This window comes from Akebia trifoliata, chromosome 8 (assembly GCF_017979445.1).
Source record: "Akebia trifoliata isolate Shusen 1 chromosome 8, ASM1797944v1, whole genome shotgun sequence".
In the NCBI taxonomy this organism is placed as follows: Eukaryota; Viridiplantae; Streptophyta; class Magnoliopsida; order Ranunculales; family Lardizabalaceae; genus Akebia; species Akebia trifoliata.
In genome coordinates this window covers 20273286-20295796 of record NC_141382.1, presented here as the reverse complement: position 1 = coordinate 20295796, position 22511 = coordinate 20273286, and the positions used below count along the sequence as shown (strand labels likewise).

The 22511-nt window shown below is 35.8% G+C and overlaps 1 protein-coding gene and 2 pseudogenes across 13 annotated transcripts in view; 2 read left to right on the top strand and 1 right to left on the bottom strand.

Moving 5' to 3' along the window:
• The first annotated feature begins 490 nt into the window (after nucleotides 1-490).
• On the top strand, nucleotides 491-12718 carry LOC147396357 (uncharacterized). Of its 11 annotated transcripts, XR_015180439.1 has the most exons (10): nucleotides 492-1342; nucleotides 1447-1524; nucleotides 1637-1717; nucleotides 2973-3127; nucleotides 3555-4732; nucleotides 4860-4980; nucleotides 7130-7210; nucleotides 9897-10011; nucleotides 10207-10254; nucleotides 10335-10475. XR_015180439.1 is itself a non-coding variant. In XM_086450027.1 (8 exons), the coding sequence occupies exons 1-8, from the start codon at nucleotides 890-892 to the stop codon at nucleotides 10408-10410; spliced, it is 2223 nt and encodes a 740-aa protein (XP_086306153.1). In that variant the 5' UTR covers nucleotides 491-889; the 3' UTR covers nucleotides 10411-10542. The 11 variants fall into 11 exon arrangements, 3 of the variants coding, with proteins under 3 accessions (XP_086306153.1, XP_086306152.1, XP_086306154.1); XR_015180437.1 differs by lacking the exons at nucleotides 9897-10011; nucleotides 10207-10254 and adding an exon at nucleotides 12622-12718 and having other exon boundaries at nucleotides 491-1342; nucleotides 10335-10526; XR_015180438.1 differs by lacking the exon at nucleotides 10207-10254 and having other exon boundaries at nucleotides 10335-10476.
• Nucleotides 12622-17755, top strand: LOC147396356 (plastidial pyruvate kinase 4, chloroplastic-like; annotated as a pseudogene). Its single transcript, XR_015180436.1, has 4 exons — nucleotides 12622-12718; nucleotides 13421-13874; nucleotides 14128-15812; nucleotides 17481-17755. The product of XR_015180436.1 is annotated as a plastidial pyruvate kinase 4, chloroplastic-like (transcript).
• Nucleotides 17756-18393: 638 nt separating this feature from the next.
• The window catches only part of LOC147396355 (cyclic nucleotide-gated ion channel 1-like), a 15078-nt pseudogene continuing 10960 nt past the window's right edge, over nucleotides 18394-22511 (bottom strand). The window contains exon 6 of the transcript XR_015180457.1: nucleotides 18394-19293. The product of XR_015180457.1 is annotated as a cyclic nucleotide-gated ion channel 1-like (transcript). The remainder of the gene's footprint in view (nucleotides 19294-22511) is intronic.

Below are 22511 nucleotides of genomic sequence, written 5' to 3'. Positions count from 1 at the left end.
AAATTAATCTCATATCGATTTATTGTCATTCATCAAATTGCTAACTTTGTGTTCTCTCACTAGAGAAAAGGGTGGGTGGGCCCCCATTGAGGTCCAACTCATAGACCAAATTGACCTTTTAAGAATCCAATATGGACCTTCTAATCCATTGATTCTTTAAAGGTTTTTTTCTCAACGAGGAGAGAATGCATTTAGTATGTTATTATCTAATTTTTCCCCAAGATTAGTCGTGGTGCATGCAAGTTGGCCGGACACTCGGTTAGCAAAAATAAAAGAAATGTTATTATCTAATTTTTTTTTTTAATATTTGATATGTATTTATCAAAAATTATTAAAAGATTATGAATTATTATTTATTTTAAAATAAATCGATTGAAGAAATTATGAGACAAATTTTTGCTAAAGACACCCACAAGTACATTATTTGAAGCAACGAGTGGGTGTTGACATTGCCCCACAATTGATCATTATCTTTGTTTTTCTTACCGAAACGTAAAATCTGATTGCCCTCTCTCTCTCTCTTTCTCTCGCGTAAAACGATCTATTTTATTTGTTTTTCTTACCGAAACCTAAATCCTGATTTCTCTCTCTCTCTCTCTCTCGCGTGAAACGATCTATGTTCTTTGTTTTTCTTACCGAAACCTAAAATCTGATTGCTCTCTCTCTCTCTCTCTCTCTCTCGCGTGAAACGATCTATGTTCTTTGTTTTTCTTACCGAAACCTAAAATCTGATTGCTCCCTCTCTCTCGCGTAAAACGATCTATGTTATTTGTTTTTCTTACCGAAACCTAAAATGTGATTGCTCTCTCTCTCAGACACACACACACGCTGATAGACAGAGGTTTCAGATATTACAGAATCCAACAGTTGAAACCCTAAAACCATTAAAATGGTTTTCTTCGATCTCAACGTCCCTTACAACGAAGGAGTAGTAGTTGTTGGAGGATCAGAGAAACCTTTGCCTGACAGCAACACTCGAAAGAACGCGAGATTGAAGATTGTAGTGAAGGCTATGGAACTAGGTTACAGTGGAATCGCTTACAACCGTTCGATCAAAGGCGTAATGTCTGATTCTCACAGATGCACAATCTCTTTCTTCCCCATCTCTTCTCTGCTTAAAGTAGCTCCAACACTCTCCTCCTCCGTTAAGTTTCACAGAGATCTCTTAAACGTTCCTCTGAACTCTCCTTTCCGCCAGTACACCCGTTTGACAGTTTCCATTGATAATTTGGTTCATGCCGCCGCCTTGAATCCAGGAAATCCAGTTCTCAAAACTTATGATTTGATCTCTGTTCGGCCGTTAAATCAGACTGTATTCGATCAAGCCTGCAAAATTTCTGAGGTTTGTGGAAGAAATTGTTCTTGATTTACTTTGAATTATTGAAGTTTTTTATTATTTTATTATTTATAATGATTTTGGAGTGTTTTATACTTGTAATGGTGTAGGTAGATATAATTGCAATAGATTTCTCCGAAAAGCTACCTTTTCGATTGAAGCTTCCAATGGTCAAAGCTGCGATTGAGGTTTCTTCTTGAATTCGCCTGATTATGATAGTTTATTGGATAATATCTTATAGATGTGTAAATTAGAATCAAATATTTGAAGTGGTGTTCTTACTCTAGTGTCGATATGCAGCGCGGAGTATATTTTGAGATCACGTACTCTCATCTTATTTCTGATGTTCAAGCAAGGAGGCAAATGGTTTCAAATGCCAAGGTGAGAATTTATTTGCTGTAAAATAGAAAATTTTGATAACTTGATCTCAAAATACAGAGAAAATTGGTGGAATCTTTAAAGAATTGATGGCCTCAATGATTTATTCAAATGGTGGTGCTCTCCATGTTGAATTGAAAACCATCAATCATAGTTTACAAACAATGAATTCTTTGTGTCTCCTTTGTGCTAATGAATTTTCTAGAAAGCCAAATCGTCCACTTTAGCATTGATGTGGTGCTTTTGAACCTTTTGAATCTCAGTATCAGGTGCCGAGCGAGTTACTTTGGCTTGGTTTTCTAATTGAAACTCATTATTTCATCTCTAGCCACTCATGATGAACTATCCTGAACCATTGGTCCCTTTCTCATCTGATTTCATGTTCTTTTAACAATTAGGAAAAGCAATAACCATGAGTTTCATTCTCTTATGTAACAATTTGATTCAATAATTCTTCATTGGCGATTTCTTATTTTCTATAATCATCTATTCGGATGTGGCTATTTTATTTTATTTTTTGATGTCTTAGTTATCACCAGTTAGACATCTATAACAATAATTTTCATCAAGATCATCCCCAATTGCCTTATTTAACCTGTTTCTTTTAAAATATGCTCTTTGAGCCTTACAAGTGAAGTGGGTGAAGCTATTTCCATCATCTATGCCAGAATATTGCCATTATGCTGCTAAAATATGAGTAGTTGATCCCTAATTGGTCTCAAGTACGAATCCCACCAACTATATATTCCTGTGGTGGCCACGCACTGGCTTGGACCAAGCAGGCACCAGCCATAGACTGGGTGTGGGGCGTAGGGACTAGTCAGGATGCGCGCAAGCTAGCCCGGATACCCTTCGTTATCACACAAAAAAAAAAAAAATGAGTAGTTGATCAAGATCTGACTAGAATCTAGAGCAAGATAAAGTAGTGACATGCTCTATGAAAATTAAATACTTTTGGGAATTATAGTGCTCCAAGAGCCCATTTGTTTGACAATTGAACAAAACAAAATTTGGATTTTTTCTTAACTTTTAAAGAATTGTGGCTGAAGATCAAAACTGAATGTGGATACTTCTATTTTTTATTAGGTTACTATTATCAGAGGTTTTCCCAAGCCTAGTGGAACTGAGTTAAAATTTAGTTATTCATTTTTTATGTTCTTGAAACACAGAAGTAGTAGTATTTGTGCATATTAAGTATTTATAGCCATTTCAACTAAGCATCAAGTTTGTAATCTAAGTGTATTACTTGAATTTGTAGTTGCTAGTGGATTGGACACGAGGGAAAAATCTCATTTTCTCAAGTGCTGCCACTTCTGTAAATGAAGTAAGAGGTCCATATGACGTTGCCAATTTATCATATTTGCTTGGACTCTCTATGGAACGCGCTAAAGCTGCTATTTCCAAGAATTGCAGGTCAGTCAACCTTTATATTTATGAGAGATGCTATTGGCACCCCAACTTTTACTTATTTCACCCCAATTAAAACTAAAATAATAAGTGAATGATTGAGAATAAGTAAAAATTGGGGTGCCAATAGAAGCTCTCATTTTCTTATCAATTTCTATTTTTGGGTTTAGGATTTTATAAGCCTAACCGTAATTGTAAACAACTACTGAAATTGTCTAAATTTGAGTGTTACAATGTTGATATTATAATTTGAGCCAAACCTTTCTAATGTTTAAAAAGTGTGTTTTAATCTTTAATTGGGGTGTAAGAAGTAAAATTTGGGGTGTCAATGGCAGCTCTCTATAATACTGGCTAGTGCTATTTTAAGATATTGAGGTCGAATGCGTCTTCAGGTAATATGTGATTCTTACTGGTCCATTTTGATGTGTTGCAGGTCTCTAATGGCTAGTGCTCTGAGGAAAAAACAATTCTTCAAGGAGGCTATTAGAGTAGAAAGAATTTCATCTACTGAAAAAATGGACTCAAATGAGCCTTGGTTTGGTGATTGGCATGTCGGGTGGGATAAAATTTCTAGTGGTGATGGAGATTTGGTGTTGGATGATATTGCGAAGTTTTTCTCGGCCTCCAATAAATTACCAATAACTTCAAAAGCGCTTGATTTTGCATCAATTGCAGAAGAGTCAAATAGCATGCGATTGAAGGATTGGTTGCGACCAACAGATGATACGTCATCTTTTTTATCTGTGACCAAAGAACTTATTGGGTCATCCTACAAAAATAAAGTTCTTAAACAATCAAATGAGGTTGAGGTATTTCCTTTGGGAGATCGGACGTCATTAGCGAGTACTCCTTTAAATCACCAGACGTCTGGTTCTCAAGGTCTTTTGGGTGCAGTGTCACAAAATGATATTCCGACAATTTTCGCTCATGCCAAGGAATTTGAGATCCCAATCAGCAGCTATGAAAAATCTAGGAGTTCAAACAGACTTATAAAACCGCATGTTACGCCATCCAAAGATTGTGTATCCACTTGTGTATGGAATCTTGTTTTACCGGATGATAATGTGTCACTCCTCACACCTGTGAAGGACATCAAAACTTCCTCTGCATGCATTGCAGATGGGTCAAGTGAGCTCAATGTACATTTGTTGCCAAAGAATCATGTCTCTACTATTGAAGATGATCCGGTATTCCCGATGGATACTGTGGAACTTTCCACTCTGTCCAAAGAACTTGATTCTTCTCCTAAGATTGAATATTCTAAAAGGATAAATGGCCTTGGTGTAGTTTTTGGTTCACACGATGTGGGAATGAATGAAGTCTCAACTAAGACAGAAGGAAGGGAGCAAACAAACTTAGTTTTGACTGGATGTGACGTGTCTATACGTAGAGATTTTCCCAGAATTGAACAGCACAAACAACACAGTAATGATGCAGTTTCACTTGCGGATGACAGTCTGTTGGAGGTATCGTATGTTGAGATGCAAGAAGATGTAGCATTGGTTTCAAATAATGTGCCACCCAATGAAGCTTTAATTGTACCTGACGAGAAAAAAAAGCAAGAAGGTTTAATTGAAACCAATAGTTCAAGACTGGACGAATGTAAATCAGGTATGCAACCAAATTGACATGTAGAGTTCGATCCTATGTATCAATGACAATTATTAATCGTTCTAGCCATCACATTTATAAAATTGGTCCTGCTTGATCATTAATCCTCTTGGTTCTATTTTTGCAGGGAAGACCAGATATAAGCAAATGACATCTCTTCGAGCTTTCCCGTTTCCTTTCAAGCCTTTGTTGAAGTCTGTACTAACCAAGAAAAAATCTCGAAAGTCGAATAGAAAGATAAACATGGTGTAAGGACTCCATGCTTACGTTATCAGTTTTGACCAACACAAGTAATCAAAATAGTTGAGAATGTCTTGTTTTTCTAATATAATTTTTTTCTTCCCTTTCTTGACTTAATTCATTATTTTTTTTAGTAAGGCACAACCTTACTATCAAACAGTACCCACATTGGAGAAGATGATTTAGATGTATGAAGGGTGATAATTTAAACAGTAGGATTTATAAGTTGTTCGCTGGTATTATAAATTGTTTGATTTTTCCAAAGTTCTCTGTTTATTATGCAAATTAAAGGAGATTTATCTGTTCTGAACTGCAAATAATGCACATTTAAGATGAGTTGAGCTCATACCATCAGTAAGTAATCTCTTGATTTATGAGGTGTGCATATTTTTTCAGTGACTGCTTGTTCTGGGCTATTTAGATTTTTTTTTTTTTTTCATTTTCCCTCCCATTGTTGTTCATTGGAGAGGAGATCTCAAGCATGGTAACAAAAAATGTGTTGCATCTTTGACGATTAAGAGAAGAGAAGAGAAAGAGGAGGCAAAAAATCCGATTTCTCTCCAAAATCCAATATAAAGCAGATACATGTGTAGGGCAAAAACTGAATCTTAATAGATAAGTATTTTGGGATCAACTTTTGAGTACAAAATCAAGGATTTTGTTTTTACAAGGGATTAAAGACTAGATTGAAAAGCAAGGATTGAAGATGAGGTTGAAATAGATTAAAGTATTTTAGATAGAGATAGAAGAGCATGAATATGCTTTTGTTTTAAAGGAGAAAAAACAATGTTTTTAATCGTTTTCCAAATGAATCATATTAAAAATCAATTTTATCTATTGTTTGTATAAATTTTTTTTTTTTTTTCAAAATTTTCAGTACGTTCGGGAAGTCAATACCTAACTCATCAGTACTATTTCAGTAGATACATATTGAACACAGTTTTTCACCAAGTATTGCCTTGTAAAGAACTGTTTCGTATGTATGTATCGTACAATAACGTATTTTTCAGTATGTTTATACTGAATTTATCATTCTTTGATCAGTAGTTACGCACCAAACAATTTCTTACTCTAGATCCCATGCGAAAAGTGTTCAGTATGTTATTATTGAATCTTTTTGAAAATATTCGATATGTATTTACCAAAAATTATTGAAAGATTATAAATTATTTTTTGTTTTAAAATAAATCAATTGAAGAAACGATGAGAACTTTTTGCTAAATACATCGACTAGTACATTACTTAAAGTAGTGAGTGGGTGTAGATAGCGCCTCATAATTAATCAAACTATAGAAGGTAAAACGATCCATGTTCGTTTTTTACCGAAACCCTAAAATCTGGTTACTCTCTCACACACACATGCTGAGACACAGTGGTTTCAGAGATTACAGAAGCCAATAGTTGAAACCCTAAAGCCATTAAAATGGTTTTCTTCATTCTCAACATCCCTTACAACGAAGGAGCAGTAGTTGTTGGAGGATCAGAGAAACTTTTGCCCGACAGAAACACTCGAAAGAAAGCGAGATTGAAGATTGTAGTGAAGGCTATGGAACTAGGTTACAGTGGAATCGCTTACAACCGTTTGATCAAAGGCGTAATGTCTGATTCTCACAGACGCACAATCTCTTTCTTCCCCCATCTCTTCTCTGCTTAAAGTAGCTCCAACTCTCTACTCCTCCGTTAAGTTTCACAGAGATCTCTTAAACGTTCCTATGAACTCTCCTTTCTGCCAGTATACCTGTTTGACAGTTTCCGTTGATAATTTGGTTCATATCGCCGCATTGAATCTAGAAAATCTAGTTCTGAAGACTTACGATTTGATCGTTGTTCGACCATTAATCAGACTGTATTCGATCAACCTGCAAAATTTCTGAGGTTTGCGGAAGAAATTGTTTTTGATTTACTTTGAATTATTGAAGTTTTTTTTAATAATGATTTTGGAGTGTTGTATACTTGTATTGGTGTAGGTAGATATAATTGCAATAGATTTCTCCGAAAAACTACCGTTTCGATTGAAGCTTCCAATGGTCAAAGCTGCGATTGAGGTTTCTTCTTGAATTCGCCTGACTATGATAGTTTATTGTATAATGTCTTATAGTTGTGTAAATTAGGATCAATTATTTGAAGTGACGTTCTTACTCTGGTGTCGATATGCAGCGCGGAGTATATTTTGAGATCACGTACTCTCATCTTATTTCTGATGTTCAAGCAAGGAGGCAAATGGTTACAAATGCCAAGGTGAGAATTTATTTGCTGTAAAATAGAAAATTTTGTTAACTTGATCTCAAAATACAGAGAAAATTGGGGGAATCTTTAAAGAATTGATGGCCTCGATGATTTATTCAAATGGTGGTGCTCTCCGTGTTGAATTGAAAACCATCAATCATAGTTTACAAACAATGAATTCTTTGTCTCCTTTGTGCTAATGAATTTTCTAGAAAGCCAAATTGTCCACTTTAGCATTGATGTGATGCTTTTGAACCTCTTGAATCTCAGTATCAGGTGCCAAACGAGTTACTTTGGCTTGGTTTTCTAATTGAAGCTCATTATTTCATCTCTAGTCACCCATGATGAACTATCCTGAACCATTGGTCCCTTTCTCATCTGATTTCATGTTCTTTTAACAATTAGGAAAAGTAGTAACCATGTTTTTCATTCTCTTACATAACAAATTTGATTAAATAATTCTTCATTGTGGAATTCTTATTTTCTTCTAAAATCATCTATTCGGGTGTGGCAATTTTATTTTATTTTTTGATCTCTTAGTTATCATCAATTAGACATCTATAACAATAATTTTCGTCAAGATCATCCCTAATTGCCTTGTTTAACCTGTTTCTTTTAAAATATGCTCTTTGAGCCTTAGAAGTGAAGTGGGTGAAGCTGTTTCCATCATCTATGTCAGAATATTGCTATTATGCTGCTAAAATATGAGTAGTTGATCAAGATCTGACTCGGATCTAGAGCAAGATAAAGTAGTGGCATGCTTTATGAAAATTAAATACTTTTGGGAATTAAAGTGCCCCAAGAGCCCACTTGTTTGATAATTGAACGAAACAAAATTTGGATTTTTTCTTAATTTAAAAAAAATTGTGGCTGAAGATCATAACTGAATGTGGATCTTTTTTTAATTTTATTTTAAGGTTACTATTATCAGAGGTATTCCCAAGCCTAGTGGAATTGAGTTAAAATTTAATTATTCATTTTTTAGGTTCCTGAAACACAGTAGAAGTATTAGTATTTGTGCATATTAAGTATTTATAGTTATTCCAACCAAGCATCAAGTTTGTAATCTAAGCGTATTACTTGAATTTGTAGTTGCTAGTGGATTGGACAGGAGGGAAAAATCTCATTTTGTCAAGTGCTGCCGCTTCTGTAAATAAAGTAAAGAAGGCCATATGATGTTGCCAATTTGTCATATTTGCTTGGACTCTCTATGGAACACGCTAAAGCTGTTATTTCCAAGAACTGTAGGTTAGTCATATTTATGAGAGCTGTTATTGGCATCCCAACTTTACTTATTTCACCCCAATTAAAAATAAAATAATAAGTGAATGATTGAGAGTAAGTAAAAATTGGGGTGACAATAGAAGCTCTCTTTTCTTTTTTTCTTGATTTCTATTTTTGGGTTTAGGATTTTATGAGCCTAACCATTATTGTAAACAACTACTGAAATTGTCTAAATTTGAGTGTTATAATGTTGATATTATAATTTGCGCCAAACCTTTCTAATGTTTAAAAAGTGTGTTTTAATCTTTAATTGGGGTGTAAGTAATAGTTGGGGTGCCTATAGTAGCTCTCTATAATATTGGCTACTGCCATTTTAAGATATTGAGGTCGAAGGTGTATTCAAGTAATACGTGATTCTTACCAGTCCATTTTGATGTGTTGAAGGTCTCTAATGGCTAGTGCTCTGAGGAAAAAACAATTCTACAAGGAGGCCATCAGAGTAGAAAGAATTTCATCTGCTGAAAAAATGGACTCAAATGAGCCTTGGTTTGGTGATTGGCATGCTGGGTGAGAGAAAATTTCTGGTGGTGAAGGAGATTTGGTGTTGGATGATATTGCGAAGTTTTTCTTGGCCTCCAGTAAATTACCAAAAAGTGATTGATTTTGCATCAATTGCAGAGGAGTCAAATAGTATGCGATTGAAGGATTGGTTGCGATCAACGGATTTTTTATTTTTTATTTTTTGGTACAACCAATAGATGATACGTCATCTTTTTTATTTGTGACCAAAGAACTTATTGAGTCATCCTACAAAAATAAAGTTCTCAAACAATCAATTGAGGTTGAGGTATTTCCTTTGGGAGATCTGACATCATTAGCGAGTACTCCATTAAATCACCTGACGTCTAGTTCTCAAGGTCTTCTGGGTTCAGTGTCTCGAAATGATATTCCGACAATTTTCGCTCATGCCAAGGAATTTGAGATCCCAATCACCAGCTATGAAGAATCTAAGAGTTCAAACAGACTATAAAACCCCATGTTACGCCATCCCAAGATTGTGTATCCACTTGTGTATGGAATCTTGTTTTACCGGATGATAATGTGTCATTTCTCACCCTTGTAAAGGACATCAAAACTTCCTCTGCATGCGTTGCAGACAGGTCAAGTGAGCTCAATGTACATTTGTTGCCAAAGAATCATGTCTCTACCATTGAAGGTGATCCGGTGTTCCCGATGGATACTGTGGAACTTTCCGCTCTGTCCAAAGAACTTGATTCTTCTCCTAAGAATGAATATTCTAAAAGGATAAATCGTCTCATATTCTTCTTCTTAGTCTGCTACTGTGCTGCTACTTTATTTTATCTCAAATTTGTCCTCATCTCGCTCAAAATGCTTGAAATCATCGTTAGAGATTCTGGAATATTTTCTTTAATAGACGTTTAAATCTTATTGGATTGTTCTTCCACCATTGAAGGACTGGATTGGACGACACTTCGATTTACATTAAGTCTTCAGCTTGATTCAACTATCTCATTTGATCTACTTTCATTGTAGATTTGAAAGTTCGATCCACCATTTTCTATCCTACAGTAAGATTTTGCTGCATTAATTTGTTTTTAATGTTCTTAATGTTTCGAAAACTGAATTTTTTTTCCTGCGTTTTGTTTGTGGATTAAGATTTTTGTTGACATTTTCCAAATATATGTTCAATTTTTTTCACTAATCTTTATTTTGTTGACTCGTAACTCGTAAGGTACATTGATTTTTTCAAACTTGATTTTCAGATTGTAGGATTTAATTCTTCGATCTGTGAGCTTTTTTGGGGTTTCTTGGTAGGTTGATTAGATTCTTGATTGTTGGAGCATTTGATTTGAGGCTCATAGTTGATGTTATTTGTTGAACTATTTTGCAGGAATATTGGAGATTCATTGATCCATTTAGTTATGGATTCTTCACATTCTCAGCATCAGCAGAGGAGAGGGGACTGATGTCAGTTTCCCCTTCTCAAACACCACAATCAAGCGATAAACCCACAAGAGATCCCAGATTGGGGGATGTAAACTCGAGTAATAAACATGATAAAGATAAAGGAGTGAATGTTCAGGTTCTTCTCCGTTGCAGGTTAGAAAAAAATATATGTTTTTTTCCTTCAAATTCCAAGTTATCTGTGGAGTTCATCTCTGAATGTTGGACAATTACACGTTCTGTATCCGTAGGCCTTTAAGTGAGGATGAGTTAATGGCAAAAACACCTGTTGTGATTTCCTGCAATGAAAATAGACTGGAAGTGTCCGCAATTCAAAACATAACCAGCAAGCAGATTGATAGAACCTTCGTATTTGACAAGGTTCAAGACTTAATGTAATTAGTTTCTTTAGTCCAAGTTCTCGCTGTTAAGGATGGATTATAATTGTGTATAAGTTGTGTGTAGATCTTTGGTCCAACATCCCAATGGAAGGACTTGTGTCAATTGGAATCTGGCACATGCTGTACTCTCTCTTTCTCTCTCATTTGCACAAAAAGTCCTAAAGCCTCTGTGTTTTAAGTCTTTCCAACTTCATCTTTCTTCGTCAAATCTCCAAAAAGTTATCTCCTTTATTCTCCATTTTTTTTACTCGTTTAAGCTTTTCAGAGTTTTGATTCTTAGAATCTATTAGTAGATCTCTATTTAATTTTCAATCAAGTAACCTAGCTTTGATTCATGAAATCTCTATATTTCACGTTCTAGCTGTAAATTTCCTGTTTTTGATCGATTAGGTTTTGTTTACAATGAATTTGATCTCATCTGTGGAATTTTCTGAAATCTCTATATTTCATGTTCTAAGTGTTAAACTTCTGTTTTATTATTATTATTATTATTATTATTATTATTATTATATATATTTATTTTATCGATTAGGCTTTGTGTTACAATGAATTTGACCTCATTATTGGAATTTTCTGAATTTTTGGTGTTGTTGGATTTGATTTGTGTGAGCGACCAAGAAGATTGTGATTTTTTCTGAATTTCATGCAATTTATAAGCACAGAAAAGACATAATCATTGTCATGTAAACCATATCCTTATCTCTATCTGACTGCACAAGGAATTTTCCTTTACACTAGTTCTTACTATCTCCATCCATGTCATTTTGTGTCTTTCGCTTGCTCTTTTATAGCCCTCGACTTGCACCAAAGCATTCTTTCTTTCTTGTCAGTATTGTTATTGGTCTTTTCTGCACTTGCCCAAACCATCTCAGATGATTTCGCCTCATTTTACGTCTATTGGAGGAGCTATCCCTAAATTTTTTCTGCAACTTAGCTAAGCTTATTTTATGAAAGTTTCATTTCTTGACAGCCCAATATTCAGCTCCATAAAGCATAACTAGTCTTTTTTTTTTCTTGCAAAATTATCTTTAGATTGATAGTACATGTCAATAACATTACTCTGAAAAGTGATCCTCCACTTAATCAACCTAACCTAATTTTATTTGGTCGCATCTTCACCAACTTCTGCATCAATATTTATATATTTATTTACCATTCTTACCCATACTTCGTACATGGAGGTTTCTTGATTAAAGATGCACTACATATATTCTATCTTGTTCCTACTTATCTAAAACCATTAGTTTCTAATGGATCTCTCCCATAGTTACTTGTGAATTTACTATCTTTTTAGTTTTACCTACCAACACTATATTATCTGCAAATAACATACACCACAGGACCTCCTTTTGCATATGGAATTGTTAATTCTCTTAACTAGTGCAAAAGGGTATAGACTTAGTTCAGATCCTTGGTGGATACCCATTGGAATTAGAAACTCCATTGTCTGCTAGTTGAAACTCCGATATGCATATCATTAGTAGTGTCAATATACTCTTTTTCCTAATAACCACCATATTAACTCTGTAAAGACCATTGTTTTAAAACTTGTTCAAGACCAAGATGACTCAGTTTAGTTGTTCGTCTCCAAATACGCTGGAAAAATAGCACGAAACTTGTTCAAAATTACCTATTACCCAGCTAAGGAAGATGCGGTATTTAGAAATATATATGTTCATATTGTCATTATCTTATCTTGTTTAAAGACTAGTACTTGATGTATAATTATCAACCAATCTCATGACATTATTCCTTTTTTTTCCGACTTTTTCTCCTATTTTTTCATTTTGTCTGATTTTAATTCAAGTATCGTTCTTTTATTTTCTTTTGCAGGTCACAACTTGATATGTTTCTAAGCATCGGTGCATAGATGACGCTGCAGGGACTTTCAGTTCATGTGATTACAAGTCAGTGTTCTCCTGCAAACCATGTAAGTGAAACCTTTTACCCTCTAACACATTATGCATGCATATTATAATGCTTCTGTGCATTTGTTTCCAACTGTTATATCACCAGTAATTGCTTCTCTTCCAATAATTGTGTGGTGCTTCACAATTTCTCCACCAGGCTGTCTCTTCTCATTGATTGGATGCATGGCAAGCCGAAAAGGCCTCATGCATCCTGAACATCCTAGCGATGCTTTTTTAGGTAGATCACTCAAAATTTTTTATTGACTAAATATGATATTAGGATGGTAGGATTGTTTAATCACTGTTGTTTCTGAGGCTTTGGAAAAATCTGGGTTCTTGGCCCCGTATTCGTCTGACATGATTTTTTCGATCAATCTAAATTTTACAAGGGAGGAAAGAGAATACATGAAACATAAAATTACTCCTCCATTTTTCAGAGAAATTCCACCTGAATACATAATCTTCGAAGAAACCCGCTAATTCTGATGGAGAAGGAGATGGTGCTTGGATTTACTATAAGCATTGCACATGGAGCACAAGTCAACGATAATCCTCTTTTGTTAATCAAGCACACTCACAATTAGAATCTTGCCCAAATAATAAAAATAACTTACTTCTGTATGGCTTCAAAGAAAAACCTTGTAATTATGATGATAACTTGGACGTTTTACCAAGATTGTTATGGAAACCATCTCAGGTGTTGTATCTTTTTGAATTTGCAGGCTGTTCAGAGAGCTAGTCAGTCCAATTTCACATCTCTCAATACAAGTGGAAAGTTATCACATCAAGCAAGTAGATTTCACTCTACAACCATAGTGTTTGGGTATCATCTCAGTCAACTAGCGAAACAAAAAGGTAGCTTCACAAGAAATCATATAGTTTTTGCTACTCTAAAAGGAAATGAGGAACCTGAAAGAGGCAGTTCAAAACCTTACAACGAAAAAGAAATGTTCAAATCTATCTTTCAAGCCTCGGGAAATAATCAAAGTCCTGAGGATTCAAATGTTGAAGTTGCTGCATCTGTTCCACACTCAGAAATGAACCTCATTCAAGGTATACCTGAGCATTCGGTGAACCAAGGAAACCTTCTTGACAAATTAAAGGCTGTTCATTTGCATCTATTAGCAATGGAGCAATGGAGCAATGGAATTCTTCTCGGCTAAAACTATGCCACCGGTATGTTATTAATTTCATTTTCTTGGACGAGTTTTACATCTGAATGCAATTGTTTTACTTAACCTGAATAATCTTTTAAACGAAAATGTAGAATTGTTTTCACCACGGACATTTTAAGGCTAAACACCTTGGATTGAAATAGATGTTAGGATAAGTTAATTTCTTCCTAGCCAAAAACATTTGAGGTTTTCTTACTCTAATTTTATTTGTTTATTTACTAATGGGTCATCTTTTGGTTTGTTTGTCTTAGCAGAAATTATTTAGTCAGTGCAACAAACTTAATACATTATCTTGCATTAAAATGCCTTGATGTTCAGCAACTCAAAGAGGAACTTTCTTCCATTGGGCTTCTGAATTTGGAAACCGTAAACCCCTATGTTCTTGCAAGTATAAATGCAGGGATCCAGATGTTGGAAAACCTGAAATCTAGTTCTCTAAACAGCAAAAAGGATGTGGATTCCATGACTCTAAACCTTGATGTTGTCGATGGTAGTACATCTACTCGAGAACATTCAGACCAGAAGGGAAAGAAGGGAGAGTTCACGATTACTGCAATGAGGAAGTAGGCATCCTCCCACAGAGATTCATTATTGGGTCCACTTCAAGACAGGAGGACTACGCACATTATGGTAACAGTCGGCAACGAAGCTATCGAGAGTGAAACACTTATAAGTGATCTTATCAAGAGAGGGGCCACCATTATACGAATCAACTGTGCACATGGTGACCCTAGCATTTGGAGTGAGATAATCAGAAGGGTAAAGAAAAGCTCTCAGATGCTGGAGAAACCATGTCGGATCCTCATGGATTTAACTGGACCAAAGCTCCGGACAGGTCAGATGAAGGTTGGCCCATGTGTGATGAAAATATCCCCTAAGAAGGATACTAGTGGAAATGTGATCTTCCCAGCTCAAGTTTGGTTGTCTCACAAAGGATCAGGTCCCCCTCCTGAACACTTGTCCCCAGATGCAGTTCTTTTCATAGATAATCAACAATTTCTTAGTAGGCTTCAGGTGGGTAATATTCTGAGGTTCTGTGATGCCAGAGGAAGACAAAGGATGCTAAAGATTTCTAAAAAGTTTTCTGTTTTTGCTGGTATTGGTTGTGTGGCTGAATGTTCGAGGACTGCTTATGTTGAATCAGGCGCGACATTGAATATGAAGGGAAGGAAGGGAAAACTTTCGGTTGGACGAGTAGTGGATGTCCCCCCGATAGAGCAATTTATCAGGTTGAGAATTGGAGACTTGTTAATTATATCACGAGAACCATCTATAACTAAAGAAGATAAATTTGGTGGATCAACAGCTGGTGCGTTGAGGATAACTTGTTCGTGTAGCCGTCTTTTTGATTCAGTCAAACCTGGTGAGCCCATTGCTTTTGATGATGGAAAGATTTGGGGAGTAATCCAAGGAACGAGTATCTCAGAGATAATTGTGTCTATCACTTATGCTGGTCTTAGAGCTCTAAACTTGGCTCAGGGAAGTCCATCAACATCCCTGAGAGTGATATTCGATTTGAAGGCCTCACTTCAAAGGATTTGGTGGATCTTGAATTTGTTGCTATTCATGCCGACATGGTGGGAATCTCATTCATCCGAGATATCCTTGATGTTGTTGTTCTTCAGCAAGAACTAGAGAAGCGGAAACTTAGGAACTTCGGGGTTGTATTAAAAATTGAGACGTGTAGTGGGTATGAGAAGTTTTCCCTTTTGCTACTACATGCGATGCAGTCCCCAAATCCCTTGGGGGTTATGATTGCGAGAGGAGATCTTGCCGTGGAGTGTGGATGGGAGAAGCTGGCAGACATGCAGGAAGAGATTCTATCTATTTGTGGTGCGTCTCACATTCCTGTCATTTGGGCAACTCAGGTTCTGGAATCACTCGTCAAGTCCGGTTTGCCTTCTAGGGCTGAGATCACAGATGTGGCTAATGGAAAGAGGTATGTGGTTTTGTATCTTACCAATCGTTCATTAGTGAATGGAAAAGTTCAACTATATTATGCATACACCACTATATAAATAGGGTCCCATTAGGCAGCTGAAGTTGGGAGTCAAAATTTTGTTCTATATGGGTTAGAAGTTTCAGAATGGGCTGATTTTTTGTGGAGATGATCTATACAAATTAATGTTGAGAATTGATAGTCCACAATTCTTCAACTTGTAAACTAGGGTTAGAAGTTTCATAATGGGCTGATTTTTTGTGAGGATGAGCTCCTCACCATCGAGATCACCTTCACAAAAAATCAGTCCATTGTGAAACTTTTAACCCATATAGAGGACTAAACACTTTGGTTATGTTATTGGCTCTTGAACCCTACCTATAAATAACATAAAATAATTTATTTTTTGATAAATATAAATTTTATTGAAAAAGTCGGAACAAAGATACAAAAGGTGGTCGAGGTGACCAACCAAGGAAACTAACACACATAAAGTCCCATCTAAATACAAAATCCTCAAAGAAAACCCTTAGAAATCTGGGCATAATTTGCACTAAAAAAACAGCAACCCTAGTATGTTTTGCCAATCTCATTGCATACAGTGATATTAGAGATCTTGGGTTTCCTTTTCCTTTGGTCTAAAATGAGTATAGACTTTGAGGGAGTGGGTTTCCAAGATTTTGTTTTTAACTGAGATACCATTTGTGATACATAGTTCCCTGTCGTGCGTATTTATTTGCTTCCTTTCTTCTTTTTGGTTGTTGTATTTCTGATTTTGTTGTGTGGGGGCTATCTCAGCCTCCTTTTCTTCTCTTCATTAATATAATTTATATTTATAAAAAAAAAATTAATAAAATAGGAGAACATCTATTGCCACACCAACTTTTGCTAACACCACCCCAAGATATGTGCTAATTCTTTGGTGATTTACATGTGAATTGGGGTGGTATTAGCAAAAGTTGGTGTGGCTATAGAATCTCTGTAAAGTAGAATGGAACAAAGATTACTCTCAGGGCCGGGATAGAGTTCCTATGACACTGACATCTTCAAAAAATACTCTCCGTTGTTATTGAACGGCAACATCATTGGCATCCCTTAGTTTTCAGTTAAGTTGGTACCCCTATTCTTGTAGATGCAAATCTCTTGAAGAGTGAACATTAATCATGTCGGTCCATGGGACCCTTTTTAGTTAGTCTGTTTCCTCTTCGAAGTGTGCACCACTCACTAATCAAAAAGTTGAGTCAACTCTAGCAACTTTCAAAAAAGAATATTTTTTTTTTTTTTTTTGGCTTTCTGGATTTTCAAAGTTAAAAAATTGCACCAATCGGATGACCTTAATTTGAAAGTTGTGGATGAGGACTGATAGGCATTGTTAAACAGTCCACGGGAAACACCATTCACTAATCAGTTGGTTGGGGTCATCTGGTTGGTGCGAGTTTTCAGCAGTTTTGGCCCATTCAAGTGGTGCTCTCTCTCTAACTATGGAATGTGACAGATGATTCTGTTGGTGAGCCATATATTTGGTTTGGGCATAACTATATCGATTCTCCACAATCCTTCAGAACACAAAGATCTTCATTTGGAAAAGACGAATAAATACAAATTTTCATTTACTTCCAACCATCTTGGTTGATGTGAAATTTAGATACATGTACTTTTCTTTTACAGGGCAAGTTGCATCATGTTAAACAAAGGGAAATATATCACTGAAGCTGTTTCAACTTTGGATTCAATTCTTTGTGGTAGCTCAGCGAAGATGAAAACAGAGCTGAAGCCTCTTGTACTCTCTAGCCACCTCTATTAGTACATCCTTTCTCTTGGTTACAGAGATTAGTTACTCCTCACATGTAAATTACTAAGTTCTTCATCTAATATACAGATCTATGTTGTTTTACATCAGAGTTTGTTGTATATTAATTTTGAAGGGTATATTCCTGTTTCATGTCATTCCATCAGTGATTTCTGTTTGTTGAATCAAATTTTGTTGCTCTACTACCAGCTGCCCATCTCATTGATCTGAACGATCCAACAAGTCGTTCGATGTGGAAATAGTGATATACTGAAGCTTGGACAATAAAGATTCTATTTTCAGTGATTTTCGGCCTCTTAAGGAAATGGCCCATCAAATTGGATTACAACTTAGGTTTGGATCAATGAATGGGGCTTCCCCTGTGACATGGTCTTAAGGATAACCTCTGGAAAATTTACTTTTTATAAGAAAAAAACCAGGATATATATATATATATTTTCTGAAAAATACAATACCAGCGTTTGATTGTATGTCTGAATATACTTCTTGGTTTAGCTTAGGTATTTTCATGATGAGCCAGTTGTCTTTTATGCGTGGAAGTGGAATAAAGGATGAAGTCTGTTGCTTGTCAATTGTTGATTCCTAGAGGAAGAGGAAGAAAAAGATTAGGGTTGCCTCCGATAATTTTCACAAGAATTTTATTTTTGAGTTGGGAGGTAAATATTGTCACATTTGGATGGGAGAGAATGCAATTTGTATATTCAAATAATTTTTTTTAATTTCCTTAAGTACAGAAGTAGGAGAAATTACAAACCAAAATTTAGAATCCCGTATCAAGGCATCGCCCTATTCGTATAGAATGAGTTCATCTCGACCAAGACAATACACAATCCAAGATATTCCAATAACATAAAATGTATAGTTACATTCACGGCCTATATCTGAATGTATTGGCCACTACATTTCAAACGGTCCAAAATTTTAAACAACACTATATGCTATATACACAATGATCTGACACACACGATGACAGTTTAACAATCTTCAGAAAAAAAAATCAGGCTCCGTGGGCTTTTGAAGCATTATTGGTGGCAATCTCTCTGGCAACCTAGTCTTGCGTGTCCCATTGCGCCAAATGGCACATAAGGCATTAGCAGCAAACCTTGACGCGTATATGGTTGCACCAAGACTTGGTGAACTACCACCATTGTTAGCCAAAGAGTCCTGCAATCGATCCTCCTCCTCACGTGGAGACTCCTCCATTTTCTTCTTACAATACCTGCGCCAAGCGGCTTGTATGAAGCATGCAGCCCATGTCCTCCACTGCTCTGAGTAGAACCTGAAAGTGTGCTGGAGTTGCTTACTGTGTAGCCTTCGGAATTGGGAGGCGACACATTTCAAGTCATCGGCCACAAGTGCAAAGGCTTCAACTTCTGTAAGGGCTTGCACAGTTCTCGTCGAGATGGGGAGGTTGGAGGAGTGTGGGTCCAATGCCCACATCAGCAACTCTTCTCCACAGAAATCCCCGGCTTTGAGATAATCAGAGTTAAAGAAGCCAGTCCTTCCACCATTGGTAGTCACACTTAATAGTTTTCCCCTCATGATGAAGACCATCTCATCAACGGGGTCACCCTCCCGGATTATGAAGCTTTTCTCAGTGTAAAGTGCCAGCTTGAGGCGATCACATATCGCATCCAAGAGTTTCTCATCCATAATTTCAAACATGGGCACCTAAAAGAGAAAAAAATTAAATAAAAAAGATGTCCATATGGAAGAGAAGCAGATATATTTGAAGAATTAAGGGTATAGGTTTTCTAATGTGAATGGCAGTTGTGAAACAAATCATTTTCTACATTTATTTATGAATACAAATCATTTTGTATTTGATCAAAAACAAAACATTCCAACTGTTTCAGAATGTTTCAGTTCCATTTTGGTTTTTAGAAAAACCAAAACAACAGGAGATTTTAAGCCTTAGTTAAAACTATATAAAACCATATACTTAATACTGTATTTGTTCAAACTATAATTCTCGATAATGTCAAGATAGTCTTGAGTCACTTGAATGGCTCAAGTCGGTGCCCACTCAAAATGAGTCAACATGGACAAATCGACTGAGTTTGTATACATTGGCTTGATATGTATGATTGTCAATGCAATGCAGTAGCTGACATTCTCCCATTGGTGTGGACTGTGGATGCAGCATTTACATTAGTGTTTTACAAAAATGGCCGAGTATTTTGCAAAAATTACAGAACCAGTCATGTAATATTTATATGAAGATGGCTATATACGCAATTTTGAAAATTTTTATTTTTACTAAATTTTTTATATATGTATGGGCATATTTTCTATTTACTTATCTATCCTTCCTGTGGATCTACATTCAACTCAAGGGCATAAAGATAAATTCGTCAAATTGTTCATACAATTACTATACAACAGATACCCATTTTCATAAAATAAACTCTGAAATCGGGTAAGAAGAATTTTAGAAAAGAAAAGTCAAGTCCCATAATGAGAGCTTGACATATATTTATAATCAATAAAAAGAGAATAGACATAAATGCCCTTACAAAGGAATAAACCGAAATAAACTAATATTAGTAAAACTAGAACTAACTATTCTAAGATTTTCAATACTCCCTCTCAAGCTAGAGCAAATATATCAACTAGACCCAGTTTGGCAAGGTGAGAGTTAGTGATAGAAGGTCCAACAGACTTTATAAGCGTATCGGCCAGTTGATCTGAAGAAGAAACAAAGACTGTTTCAAGTACACTAGATTGAACTTTCTCCCTAAGAAAGTGAACATCAACCTCGATGTGCTTAATTCTTTCATGAAGGACTGAGTCAGATGCAAGCATGATAACAAACTTGTTTTCACAGAACAGCGAGGAGGAACCAACAATAAAGAAATCCCAACTCTGTCAGCAAAGATATAAGCCAAAGAAGTTCACATGTGCCAAGAGCCATAGCACGATACTCAGCTTCAGTAGACGAACGAGAAACCACACTCTGTTTCTCACTTTTCCACGAAATAAGGTTACCACCATAGAGAGTACAGAAACCAGATGTAGATTTCCTATCTGTAAGAGAACCCGCATAATCAGCATCAATGAAACAGGACAAATGCGACTGAGTAGTAGACGAATAAAATAGGCCTAGACCAGGACGAGACTTCAAGTAGCGAAAGATACAATGCACAGCGTGATGAGTGTCTCCAAACACTCAATTATACGCACATTTTCTGGATATTTATCTTGATTTTTGTACCTATTTCTCTATATTAAGATAATAATCATGATAAGCCTCAAACCACCACGTTGCATGTTAATTAGGCTTAATTATATATAAATAAATTCATTTACTAGATAAATCTAATTACGTGTGTTTCTTGTGCAGAAAATCAACAATTTGGAATCAAAATCTCAAGGCAAAAGCATTTGGGCCCACTTTGGAATGCCCTAACACTTTGGAATGCCCTAATCCTTTGGAATGCCCTAATCCTTAACTCATATTCTCCTCTTTTGTCTTTTTGTGCAAAGAAAAGTGGAGGCTACTTTTAGACTCTTCTACACACATTTTTCTCTATAAATAGAGCCTTCATTTCTAGAGAAAGGGTCCCATCTTGGTTCTCTTATCCAAGACTCCTTTAATCTAAGGCTCTTTGCCTATTCTCTTATTTTTTGTATTTTCATTTTCTAGTTATTTTCTTTTGGTTAACTAGTCTTGTAAGAAGTAGAAGAAGAAGAAGTTGTAATTTTCTCCATGAAATGAAGAAAAGTTCTTTCATCTCTTGTCTTCCCTCTCTTGCAATGACATTAGGCTAAGTTCCCCTCCATTGGAGAGTGGAAAAGCCTAGAGCAAGTTCTTGTGTTATTTCTAATTTTATGCCTTTCTTTTATTTAAAATGCTTATGAATTCTCTTTAAGTTTCTTGCACATTTTATTCTTAATATAGATACTTTATGCTTAGATTAGATCAAGATAAAGTATGCTTAAATTAGATAATTTGTAGTAAGAAGTTCTCAAGAAATTCTACTTTGTTTTTGTTCCTTTATTTCATTTTAATTGCAAAACTTTCCGATCTAAGGAGCTAACACCAAGCCCTTATGATTGAGTTATAAAAAGGCTAGAGACTAGAAATTTCTCATTAACATGTTTTAGGTAGATCCACCTCCAATGGTGTTTTAATTCATAAGTTTACTTGCTTTTAATTTCATTTACTTTAGTTTATTTTCTAGCAATTTTACATCTTCTTATAAGTTCAAAAATACAAAGAAAAACAATTTTAATTCCTTTTAGTTAATTTGAATTTTATCTTCTTAGCTTAGCTCTATTCCTCCTTTCTCTTGGGTTCGATCCCCTGCTTGCCCCACAAGTAAGGTAAAACTAAGATTATTATTAACTCCGGTGAGAAGAACAACGATAGTCTCATCACAGCGTCAAGATGAGAGGTACGCGGAGCATGCATAAACTGACTGACTACACTAATTGCAAATGTCAAATCTGGTCTAGTGTTAGTTAGATAAATCAACTGGCTTACGAGTCTTTGGTAAGATGAAAGATCAGATAAAAGCTCCCTAGATTCAGCATGAAGCCAATGATTCTGATCCATTGGGGAAGAGGCAGGACGAGAACCAAACATACCAGTGTCCTGAAGAAGATCTAATGTGTATTTGCGTTAAGATAATGAAATACCACGACGTGAGCAGGCTACCTCTATCCCTAAAAAGTACTTGAGGGGACCTAAGTCTTTAACCTCAAAAGCATTACCCAATTGCCTCTTAACCCTGTCAATCCACTGTGCATCATTCCCAATTACTATAATATTATCCACATAAACCAAGACAATGGTATTGCGACCATCTACTCCTCGTCGAATAAAACAAATATGGTCAGAGTGGCATCTAGAAAATCCCATAGATAGGATGACTGCAGAAAAGAGC

Bases quoted from the DNA above. Each gene is read 5' to 3' on its own strand.
- LOC147396357 (XM_086450026.1), top strand. From the start codon at position 890: ATGGTTTTCTTCGATCTCAACGTCCCTTACAACGAAGGAGTAGTAGTT. The intron at 1,718-2,972 runs GTGAGAATTTAT...TTGAATTTGTAG, and splicing joins AAATGGTTTCAAATGCCAAG to TTGCTAGTGGATTGGACACG. The intron at 7,211-8,866 runs GTGAGAATTTAT...GATGTGTTGAAG, and splicing joins AAATGGTTACAAATGCCAAG to GTCTCTAATGGCTAGTGCTC.